The sequence below is a fragment of the Hippoglossus hippoglossus genome, chromosome 5 (genome assembly GCF_009819705.1).
Source record: "Hippoglossus hippoglossus isolate fHipHip1 chromosome 5, fHipHip1.pri, whole genome shotgun sequence".
Classification (NCBI taxonomy): Eukaryota; Metazoa; Chordata; class Actinopteri; order Pleuronectiformes; family Pleuronectidae; genus Hippoglossus; species Hippoglossus hippoglossus.
In genome coordinates this window covers 6740745-6752765 of record NC_047155.1, presented here as the reverse complement: position 1 = coordinate 6752765, position 12021 = coordinate 6740745, and the positions used below count along the sequence as shown (strand labels likewise).

The window sequence follows — 12021 nt, the reverse complement described above, 5'->3', positions numbered from 1 at the left end:
GCTTGACCATAATTTCAGCGATGCCGTGCGAGGGCAGTAACAGCCCAGGTCAGAATCAGATGTGAAAACCTTTATGAAAATCCCCGGCAGAGGATATTTGCCGGTGCAAGATGTTCGGTAAGATTCAGACACAATGTGCAGACGCATATCCAATAAGCTCAGTCCGTCGGCTTGTGTGCGTCTCCAGTGGGAAACTCATAAACAAGATCATTAACTCGGGGTAAGAGAAAATGTCAGAATGAGTGGGATGCTGAAGGCCTGTGTGCTTTTGCATGAAAAAGTCAGCCTCTTGTATTTTTCCCCCTCTAAAGTCATTGTTGTTTTGTTTTGTGTTTGTTTTCCCCGGTCTGTGGTCCCTGCGCTGCTGAAACTAACCCCTCCAGTGGACGTGCGGTGGTTTGTCCAGCCAGCAGTAAGCTGTAATGTCAGAACAAGGAGCCGGCAAAATGCTTCCCAGTGAGCATTAAGGGCCGGAGCGCGCTGAGCCTCTTATTGCTGGGTCACTGCCTCTCCATTGTGCTCCTCATGTGCACCACAGAGTGAAACTAATGAAATTTATAAAAACATTTTTTTTTTCTCTTTCAGCTGAACGAGAGCCACACTTTGCTGCAGCGGAGGTGAGAAGAATTATTATAGAGTTTTTTATAAAGATGGACGAGAAAATTGAAGCCCCCAGTAGCTGACTGCATCATAGGACCCTGTCTCTTCCATGTTAACGGACAGGACATGAACCAAACTAAAAAGTAGATGTTAAATAATTTTTTCTTTTAGATGATTTATGTCATTTTTGGCACTTTTTTAATCACGCTGCCAAATGTCCGTGCTCATTTTTACTCGAACAGTGATGCGAGTTGCTAAGTAAATAAATCAGTCGGTCAATATATCGTTAATGAATAAGCTTCTCTGCACAGAAGCTAATAAAGACATGTATAAATACACATACAGCATATATACTCACTTTATTTAAATTTACTGTGTTTCAACGATAGACTGGATATAAAGATGGACGACATGACTGTACCCCATAAGTAAAGACAACCTCTCGATCGCCTCCCAGTCGCTGGCAGCAGTATAGGCCATAAGCCCTGCCTTTTCCATGTTAGTGGATGGGACATGGGCCAAACTAAAAAGTAAACTCTGGCCCCAAATTGTGTAATTATCCCAAGATGGCAGCGTTCTTATAATTTTTATCATTCTCCTTGTTTCTGGAGAGCAAGAGGAAGTGGAGCCGCGTCGACCATCTTGTTTCCCAGCTCCAGCAGAGATGAGCAGGTAGCGGAGAGGGGCCGGCCTGTGTTGTCGGTGTCTGTCAACTCTGTGATCTGAATAATGTTGTCATCTGACACGATTTATCTGTGATCTTGGATTATCCCCCCCCCCACACACACACACACACACAATTTTCCACTGAGATCTTCTCGAGCTGCAGCTCCCGGTCCGTGTGCTACAGTTACATAAGGTTGAAGTAAAATATTCATCAAGCTGCTCTGGTCCACATCTGTATGCAGCGGAGTGCTGAGGAAACACTTTTCCGTAAACCTGATAACTACACCGGGGCGGGCGCTGCTGCCGCCGCTGCTGGCTTTAAAGTGGTTTGTGTGTAAATGTGCTTGATTGCTTTTGTGTACGCTTGTATCAAGTGTTTATATACATGTTGCGTTTGAGAGGTGCAGTCATGCACGTGGTTTGTGTGTGTGTGTGTGTGTCTGAGTGTGTGGGTGAATAAGCATACAGCAGTGCACGTTTCTAAATGCCTCACAGTCTGCCTGTCTTCATCAGTATGCTGAGCTGGTATCCGTGTGCATGCATTGCCTCAATTTAAAGCAAACATTTATGTTTGGCTGCAGCGACCTGCTGGTTCCTTTTCTCGCCCGACTCTAGATCGTGCATGCAAATGTGTCGCAGGTTGCAGGGCGTGTTACGAGGCGGCAGTAAAGTTCAAACCTTCCGGGGTCATCAGCGGGTCCTCTAGGACCAGGAGGAGCAGCTGGCATCTGCCTGAGCGGTGGATCCCTGGGAAGCCATAACTCAGGACCCCACCTTGATGACCACACACCACTCTCTATTAAAGTTTTACAGTTTAATCTATATAACTGACCAGACTGCTTTACATCATGTCAGGAGCATACTCTCTTTTTTGATTGTTGTAATGACTGTTATTCAATTAGAGTGGATGTTGATTGATTGGCCCTCGGAAAGCGTTAGATTTTTCAAGTTGTGCGACTCACAGGCCCGAGTGATGGTAACTGAAGATGAACTGGTGAGATCTCGCTGTGTTGATCTTCTCAACCTGCCGTCTGACTGGAGCAGCTTTCTGAAACCTCCAGCTGTCTGCATACGAGGAGGCAGGAGAGGGGGATGCTTACACACTGTACACATTGAGGATAAAGATAAAGGAGATCAGAAGAGTCCAAATTAAATATGCAAGGACACCGCTTACGTGCTTTAATGAAGAGAGGGTGAGCGCTGTGCTAATGACCAAAGATTTGAGGCTTCCATGGGAGAGTGGGATCAAGAGCGCACTGCTGGAGACGCTCATTACCGTGTCCCGCACAGACCCTCACCTATGTGAGCACGTATATTGGCATATTTATTGTGTGGGAGCAATGTAGAGATCATGCACAGGGCTTTGCAGGTATGATTAGATGCACACATACACCGGCTTCCCTCAGATTAATGTTGACAAGCAGCATAACTCTGATGTGGTTTGTAAAAGGGTGGAATCTGAGAGATTAACAACTCATCCTGTATAAACCGTAGAGCAGGGTGGAGTTTGTGGAGCATCATATTACCCAATACACAAAGAAAGCATTAAAAACGTATAAATGTTAAAACCTACCGAAACTCAGAGGCCAAATGATTGATTTTCAAATTAACTCACATATTTACGATGATTTACTGCGACTTTTGTTACCTAACAGTAAATACTGATTTCTCTGTTGGCCAATAAATATCAGGGAATACCAGCTTCTCACAGACAAATCCGTATTGGTGGTTATGCTTTATGATGGACACTTTTACTAAATAAATAAATAAAGACAAGTTGTGTTTTTTATGTTTAAAGTTTGTGGAAAAGAATATGTAAAGTTTCTTAATGTAATTACTAGTATTTGTAAAATATCAGACATAATAATATGTCTTTGTCCTAAGGTTCGATAACAACATCTTAGGAAACAGTGCAAATACATGTATGTTTCACTGCCCCCAGAAATCCATACTGGTCAGACACTATACAGGCAATTACCTAAGTATGAGTATTGCTATAGTATTCATGCAGCAGACATATGCATGAAGTCTCACGTTTTTACCTCCAGACTCACATGTCATTGGCTTCGCTCGTACCTCGTCATCATCGGTGACGTAAAAACACCAGATTTAGACAATAAAATAATAAGTGCTTCCTGATCATGGCTCAGTAATAACATCCGATCACACTGTAGAGCCTCATTCCTGCAGAGCGCCGGCATAATGGTGTTGATCACACTCGAGGGCGGGAGAGGGAGCAGTGCCAGAGTCCGGTCTGGTTCAGTCTAACACGAGAGAGGACGAGCAGAAACTAAAAGATATTTCTAATTTCCACCACCTGTGGCTGTAATTACCAACTACTTTCATTAATATTCAATCAGCCAGTAATTTCTTCAATGTATTTATTGATCTATGAAATACCCCAAATTCATCAAAGTGTCCATCTCATTGTCTTTGTCTTGTATGTTTTTGTCCAAAGACAAATCTGAACAATAGTAAGTTAATTCATGACATTGGAGAAGATGAATTTAGGACATTTGTGCTTGAAATGTTTTTTATTGATAAATTAATCAACTTGAATATCATTACGTAGAGTAAGTACCTCTGCCGAGCTCCAGCAGTCCCCTCATGAAACCACATTCAAATTCACTAGATCCATAAAATCCATAAATCATCAGGATCCATGAATTATTCTCTGAGGAATTGGTAAAAAAATGTCAAAAACCAAGAAAACGCCCAATCACACAATGTTAAAGAAATTGAAATATAAATCCTGGATCCACACCAAAATCTAACGGGTTCGTTCTCGGCTCATGTTTCATCCTTCTACCAAGTTACGTGAAAATCCATGCGGAGGTTTTTGCTTAATCCTGCTGACATAGAAACCAACCAACCAACCAACCAACCAACCAACCAACCAACCAACCAACCAACCAATCAATCAATCAATCAATCAATCAATCAATCCTCGTCCTCAGTAATTTCCTCTGATCATCATCCTTCTCTATTTCCCTTTACAGATCTTTGAGGTCTCTGTCACAGGCTGCACTCTGATCCTGTTTTGCTCCGTGTACAATGACACCGTGACAAAAAAAAACACTAAGACAGATGCTTTGACAAGACGAGGTTCAGACGTGCGGCTTCTCCGCTGAGGATTCAAATCATCAACATTTATGGAGCAGCCCGATCAAAATCCAGTCTGTAGTCAGGGAGGTTAAAACCCGATGTGATGACGGGAAACCCGGAGCCGCAGAGGACAGACAGTTAATCAGCCGCAGAGGACAGACAGTGAATCAGCCGCGGGGGCCGTTTTGTGACCCAGACACACCGTCTCACCTCGAGGTGTTTATAAGCAAGACGGGAGGGAATAAAGTTTGATTTAGACATGAATTTTAATGCAATATCAAGGTGAAGGAGGGAACTCTCCGGATTATTATCAGTGCTTTAAGTCGGTTTCTGAAGTCTGAGCATTATCTGAGGAAGAATCCCTCGCTCTAATTACACAGAATTTCAATAAGCCACTAACTCGCCCGGTCCCACTGAAAGTAATTTGAGTTATATCTATGCTAAAATGTTTAACTGTCCGTGAAACTGTTTCAAACACACGACGGAACTCTGTGAAACGTAATTCCCTCTAAAGGAGAGAAAGGTGTGTTATTCTGCTGTGAGCCGAGCCGTAAATACCAATCAAACCTTCAATAGTGTAGAAATGGCTATTATGCACACCGTGGCTACAGCTGGACGGGAAATAAAATGTGTTAAATAATTCATTAAATGTCCATGTGCAATGTACATACTTGATTTTTTTTCCCATAGCGTATAATCAGATGTAAACAGCAAACCGATTTGGAGAAGGGCTATAGGGTGAAAATGAAATCAAGACGTATCCTATTAATCACATCTGTGACAGGCAATACCTCTCACTGCTTAGCAACCAGCTCCTCCAGGGCAATAGTCAGAGAGCTGAGATTCACCAGGGGATTTTCCTATCTAAAGTTATGAAAGTGCCCATCGTGCGGCAGCAGATATCCAACACATATCGTTCTGCTCAGCGGCTCATGTTGTATCAGCCGGCGTTATTAATTATTCACACAGATATATATGAGGATCGATAAAGCACAAATAATAGTTTTCAGTATCCAAGCACAGCTCCTGCATGTTCTGTGCATGTTGGGACAATCTGTCCCCGCGTCTTACCTTAAACAGGCGGAGTATGTTGGCCACCATGATGGACACCGAGCTGGAGGACGCTCCGATGACCCCCACCACCCTCTCAGGTTTGGTGATGATGGGCGCGCCGCCGCCCACACACTTGACGTCGGTGCCGTCCTTCTCGATGAGAGCCTGCACGAAGGTGAGCGACTGCTCCAGGGCGTGAGTGTCCCGGGAGCAGGTGTCCAGGATACGTGCTCCCAGTGTGATGTTGGGCAGCAGATTATTGTCATTATTGATGCGGTCAAGGGCGAAGAGCATGGCCTCCAGCCTGTGTATGCCCTTCTCCTTCTTCAGCTCCCCGCACGGCTTGCCGTCGTGCCCTCGGGCGTGCACCGGGAAGAGCCCACCTAAGGAGATGTCCCCGTCTATGCGGATGGAGTTCAAATGTGTGTGTCCTGGCCCTTTGGGTTTGGCAGCCTGGGCGGCCTTCAGAGAGCCGTTGAGTAGCAGCAGCAGCAGCGACAGAAGCAGGCCATTCCTCCGACAGCCGGTCCAATCCGGTCGACACGCCGAGGGTTGAGACATGATCACGGCCTGAGCGCACGTCCACCCCTGTGCGACCGAGCCCAGCAATCAGAAAAGAGCAGAAGCCAGGTATTACTTTATGATGGCCAGAGGGTTAATTGCAATACCAGTTGGCACGGAAAAGGCTTCCTCTCATGTCTCCCCTCTCTCGCAGGCATTCAATTAACAGAGAATATGAGCTCGGCTCTTTCACTGCTTGTAATCCAGTTCTCTTCTCCTCTTCCACACCCTCACTCCATCCTCTGACCACGGCGGTGGGCAGCTGCTCTTGCGTCGGCTGTTATTCACACACTCTTCCTGTGCAGATCCTTCACTTGGGGCATCAGGAAGAACAAAGGTGAGCGATAGGTGTTTTTCTCTGCGTCCCTCTCTCCCGCTCCTCTTTCCTCTCCACCTCAATCAGAAGTTTTTAATCTCCCCCGTTCCCGTGGGCAGGGATTTGGTATATGTCAGAGCCCTCAGGCCTGCTTAGGTCCACAGGCTTCACTGTAAATTCCTGAAAGATGAAAAGGAGAAGGGTGGTGAGACAGTGGAGAGAGGAAACAGGGAAAAAAGGCAAATGGATTTATATTGGTACGAGCATTTCAATACCCCTGTTCTTTAACCTTTTTACTGCAGCATTATGTGGAATGAAGAGACTGTTCCGCCTCCGAACTCATTTCTCTTCCCGTATGTACAGTCTTCCTACGTCTACCGCTTTGAATTCAAAAGGTTGCCACGGGCTCTCAGGGTTGACGTGGCAGAGAGAGTCACATCCCCTGTGCTTCATTCTCACCCATCAACCATGTCAGCGGATGAACTTAACCTCCATCACAATAATTTGACGTTCTGTGACTGTTGCACGTCACATTTTTTCAAAAGTCAGACTTATTAATGGCTCCACGCTGTGCTGCTTCCGTTGGAGGGAATAATAAGTTGCTGTTCTGTGTTAGGACTTTGCAATGAAATTGTTATTTTGCAGAAGATGCATCACTGCCGCATCACATATATGTCTTCAAAAGCTGCAAATCATTGGAAACATTAAGGTTTAAAAAGAACTGATAAAGCTGATGAATGTTTTTGTGCCAACTCCAACTTCACCTACGCATTTCTTCTGACTACAGGCAAAATCTGTTACATATATTAAAATGTATTTCATGCGGTCTCAGAGTCAAACGTACAACAGACGAACAGGTTGAGCCTGAAACTGTGATTATGGTTTTACAGACGGGGAACAGGTTTTATATCCAAAGTAAGAACAAAGGAAAGAAATCCACGTTAGGAAATCGCTGCATTAAGATGGAACCTGATTGTAGCAGCAGCCGTTAACACAGCAGAGGATAAAGTACATTTTAAAAACCTGACCGGAGTATTATCCAGATCACTGACTACGTTTATAAAGACAGAAATATTAAGACTACTATTCATTTAGATTTTGATACTTGTATTAAGTGCTAAAAGAATATCCCATGCATATTCCCATTCAAAGAGCACAGTGTGATCATGATCAGCATTTGGGAAACTGCCGCACATGTCGATGTCGTACAATGATTTGAAAACACCGATAGGAATTTATAATGTGATTAGGACGTGTATATCTCTACATAATATGACGAAGGTCGTTTAATACTTATTCAGAGCATAGACTCTATATAAAGATGGACGACACGTCTCTTCCTCCTCCCACTGTCCAGAAATGAAGCTAAAATATGCTGATGGGAAATCTGACATCTTGCGCATTAGGAGTCTGCACAGTCGTGATGGAGCCGTGGTAACAAGGTCCTGCCACAACGCGTAATCCTGTTTTTATAAATCAAATAACTACATAAAACCAAAATTATCGGAAAAATATACACTTGAGTGAGATGAGAGCTGTGGCTGTGGGGGTAGAGCGGCCGTCTTCTACCCAGAGGCGGTTCGATCCCAGTCTTAGGTGGTTCAGAATGTCAATAAACTGTACTGTGAAGCACTTTGAGTGGTCATCAAGACGCGAAAAGTGCTGTATAAATACAAATGTCAGAAACCGTCTTTGAGAAAAAATGTATATGACATGTACTTTGACTTTAAGTTATGTCCATGGCCCGTCCAATAACATGGAGGAAGTGGGGCCAAAGACCTGTACTGCCACCAGCCACCAGGGAGCAGGGGAGCTGTTGTCAATCTTCATACACAGTCCATGATTACGAGTATTGCTTTATTCGGGTTGAGATAATCAGAAAATGACAGCGTCTTATTATTAACTCGGTTTAATATCAGATCACTGCTGCCTGTTGTTTTACTCATGAAGGGATAGGAATATTTCACACATGCTGAAACAGAGCAGCAGGACGTCGATAAGCATAAAACCTTCTCTCGGCTCGATGATAGAAGCTGCACCGAGCTGAATCCGAGGTGGTTCTGTCTGTTGCTTTGCAGCAGTGAGGGGGCATTAAATGCAGATTCTGTACAGATTCAAGTGTCGTGAACAAGCGCGCCAGGTAAATAATACAGATTTAAAACTGGATGTTAAGATTCCTATCTCCGTGCTGTCATGCATCTACGCACTCTGACAGTATCACTCCCACCTTTCCTCGCTTTTTTCCTCCTTCCACACACGCACGACACATGCCTGCTGGATAGACACACAGAATATGCCACTACAAGCTATCTCGCATGTACATATCTACACCCTGTTCGTTCCTGAAGCGGTAATAGGCTCTGAAGGAACAATCTAGCGGCACACAGTCACAGAGCCGGGCTGTAGACATTGGTTTTCCAGCAGAGTGGGTTGAAGCCTTGAAACTGCAACAGCCGAGATTCATTGAGAGCATATTGGAAGTGACAAGGTCCTTTGAATACACCCAACTATCTCCCACTGAGTGAGAAGTAATTTTTCAGAGTTGATTCACTGCGGGTCCACTTTAACTGCTGCAGAGCGGATGACAACTGGAAAGTCGGCCAGCTCACCTGAGCCCCTGCAACCGAATAAGCACCATGCCCGAGCATATCTGACTTTAGAGCAAACGCTGCTGCTGCTGCTGCTGCCAGCGTATCGTGGCAGAGAGGTAGGCAAGATAAGAATAAAAAATACAGCTGTGAACACTGCAGAGTTCAAATAAGAAAATGTTCTACAAGGCTTTTGATTTCAAGACACACGTCATCAGACTTTGTGTTTGTACAGAGAAGAGCTTCACTCTGAAAACCAGCTGACAGAGCGTCACACGTGCATTTGAAAGAAAAAAGATCTTCCACATCACAAGATTACATGAAGCATTATCCGGTTAGTCGCTGTGTTCTGTCTCGTTCCAGATGAATATCTGACAGTGTTTCCTCTCCGACCAGGATGTAGATAATTCACAATCGGAAACATCTCGTTCAGGGTGGGCTGCCTAGATCCTTTGAATTAATCACTTCATTTCATCACTCGGTGGAAATCTATGGATCCCATTTTAATCAAGCGCGGGGGGTTAGGCCAGACCACCCCTCAGAGTTTCATTCAACATGACACGTGGTGATGTAGTAACCGAGTCGAAAAGTGCAGTATTAGCATACTCAATTACCAATGCATTCAGTGTATAGTGTGTTTCCAGAGCCCTGCTGTAACCCACATTCAATGCTGTGGCTCATTTAATATTTTTTAAAGCTGGACGATTCAGTTCTGGTTTTGTTTCTGAATCGCTGTGCTCACAGAGAGAACCAGTCTCCAGATGAGAAGACAAAATGTGTGTTTGTTTACAAATGGCTCACCTCAACAAACATGTGCAACAGAGACGTGAGGAAAATGATTTCCAAAGACAAAATGTCAAAGACAGCTGCAGGAATTACTGGAGATTCTGTCGGGAGAGAGCAACCTTTCCGCAGGTGCGCGAGCGTATTTCAGGATGCAGACTTATGCATTCATTTTAAAAAGGCCGTGCAATAACCTTCGGGCAAATAAGTCTGTTGTGACTTGGCCTCGCAAGGAGCAGCAGCGGCTGAGTCAAACAGCAACGCCTTAATTCTGACAACACCAGAACTGTTTAAAATCATGTTTATTTAAAGGGAGACATGTGGTTTTTATCAAATTTTTTTATGGTTTCTGCATGTTTCAATGAGTTAAATGAAAGACTTTTTTAAGATCTTTTTAAGGCAATAATGAAAGAGATTTTAGACGCCTGTCAATTTCAACAGATATGAAGGAATATTGCAGTCTCAGAATTACTTACACCTCCCTTACACCTAAAAATAACTATTTTCAAAGAGCAACCAAAGTGCCTTAACATAATGAGGACCGACTCTAATGTCATAAAGACCTAATACCAAATCTTTTTACCTTTTACTGTGCTTTTTAAGCTTTTGTTTTCTTCTTAAAGACCTTTGTTCCTTTGAAAGTCGGTTTAAAGTGTATTAATTAATTTCTCTTTGTTTGAGTTACCTGCCTGGATTCTGATTCCTGGTCCAGAAAAAGAAACCCTGAGCTGTGGGCGGAGCCTGGTTCTATACAAAGGCCAAAGCAAAGGACCAAACCAAGAGCTCTAAATTTGTGTTTTGTCCTTGACTGCTTGGTCCACGACAAAGAGAAAGAGGCAAAAGCCGAGTGTTTCAGACAGAGGCTGAAAAGAGGAGCTGCAGTGATGGACAGGATGAGGTCACTGATGTGTTTTCTGAAGAATAAAGCATGAAAACCTTTTCAAGTGATAACACAAATTAAAGTTATGAACCTGAATGTGAGTGAAATAATAACATTTCCTTGAAACAATTTAAAGATTTCACCTCCTGCACATTAAAAAAGTGTCTGTTTGAACAACTTTATCACAGAAGATTCAACTTAGCGAGAAATGCAATAAATAAATGAATAAAATATGAATCCGACGGTGAACAGAAAGACACAGCGTGGGAGTTGCTTTACATCGTACCCAGTCACTGAGAAACATTCCTTCCTTCCACTTTCCTCAACGCGCTTGTCCTCAAAAAATACACTTCATCCGAATGTGACCAGCCACTTCACCTTTAGACTCCCTCATATTTTTTTATTGCTCCAAATTAGAAATTTCACGGCTCTTGCCCGAGCGTTTTTATAGTCCAATCAGAGCTGCATGAGAAATACAGCTGATATATGTGTACATTCATTTTCAGCGGATTATTCCCCTATTCATTGTCCGAGAGTCGAGGCGCTGCTGGGAAATGAAGACACAAAATGGTCACAAATGTGTATGACACTATCTTCCGATGAAAAATCAAATGTAATAATGTGTTAAACCGTTTAAGGCACAATTTTACAAACTCACAAATGTGTTCCAATCCACACTATTAGCAAACGATGTAAAGACGAATATGAGTACATCTTTTACTTCTCAAATTGAAAAATGTTGGGATTCAAAAAGCTTCCTTTGTTAACAAATGTCTAAATATCCTTGACATTCGTCTGGGTTCACTAACACATTGGTAAATGTTTGTGTGTGAATTATTCTACATACGCTGACATTGCTTGTGGTTTGGTGTTATGTTAATACACACAGGTTTATACATGTTGTTTTTCAATCATAGATCAGGTCATGCTCATTTGTCAACATCCTGGGTCTAATTCCTCTCCATAGATGACAAAGCCGGCCGGGGGAAACTTCTGGAGAAGCTGTAGCTCTCCCCTCACAGATGGGAAAGGTGGGGCTCTCTAATTGACACTCCAGCGTGGTGGAGCTGCACAGACGATCAATAGGAAGGTAGAGCAGGGCCGCTCGGAGGGAAATGAATGGAGAGAGGAGGAGGGTTGAGATGCAAACATGGACTGGAGAGCTAAGAAGATGCTGCCCAGAGAGGATGCGTCAGTAAAGTGGATGAGAGCTGCAACGTTGCTCTGTGTTCATATTAGTGGGACAGAGTAATAAGGGCCTATGAAGAAAAGACATTTGCAGAGAGGTATGTGGTCATTATAGAATAGAATAAAATCATAATATTGCGAGAATAAAGTCGTATGAGGTCATATTTCATTTTAGGAATAAGCAGCAGGGAGAACTCATGTTAGTCAGAGTCCTGCTGGATCCAAGCTCGTGATCACCGACCTCATCGCTTTCTTGAGAAACTCCTCAACCACGACCAAGC

General features: G+C 43.6%; 1 protein-coding gene across 1 annotated transcript in view; it reads right to left on the bottom strand.

The window, feature by feature from the left end:
- The window catches only part of LOC117761660 (metabotropic glutamate receptor 4-like), a 157363-nt gene that overhangs the window by 118296 nt on the left and 27046 nt on the right, over positions 1 to 12021 (bottom strand). Inside the window, exon 2 of the mRNA XM_034585752.1 lies at positions 5443 to 6481. Within this exon, the coding sequence (XP_034441643.1) occupies positions 5443 to 5985 (543 nt within the window). The 5' untranslated portion in view covers positions 5986 to 6481. The remainder of the gene's footprint in view (positions 1 to 5442; positions 6482 to 12021) is intronic.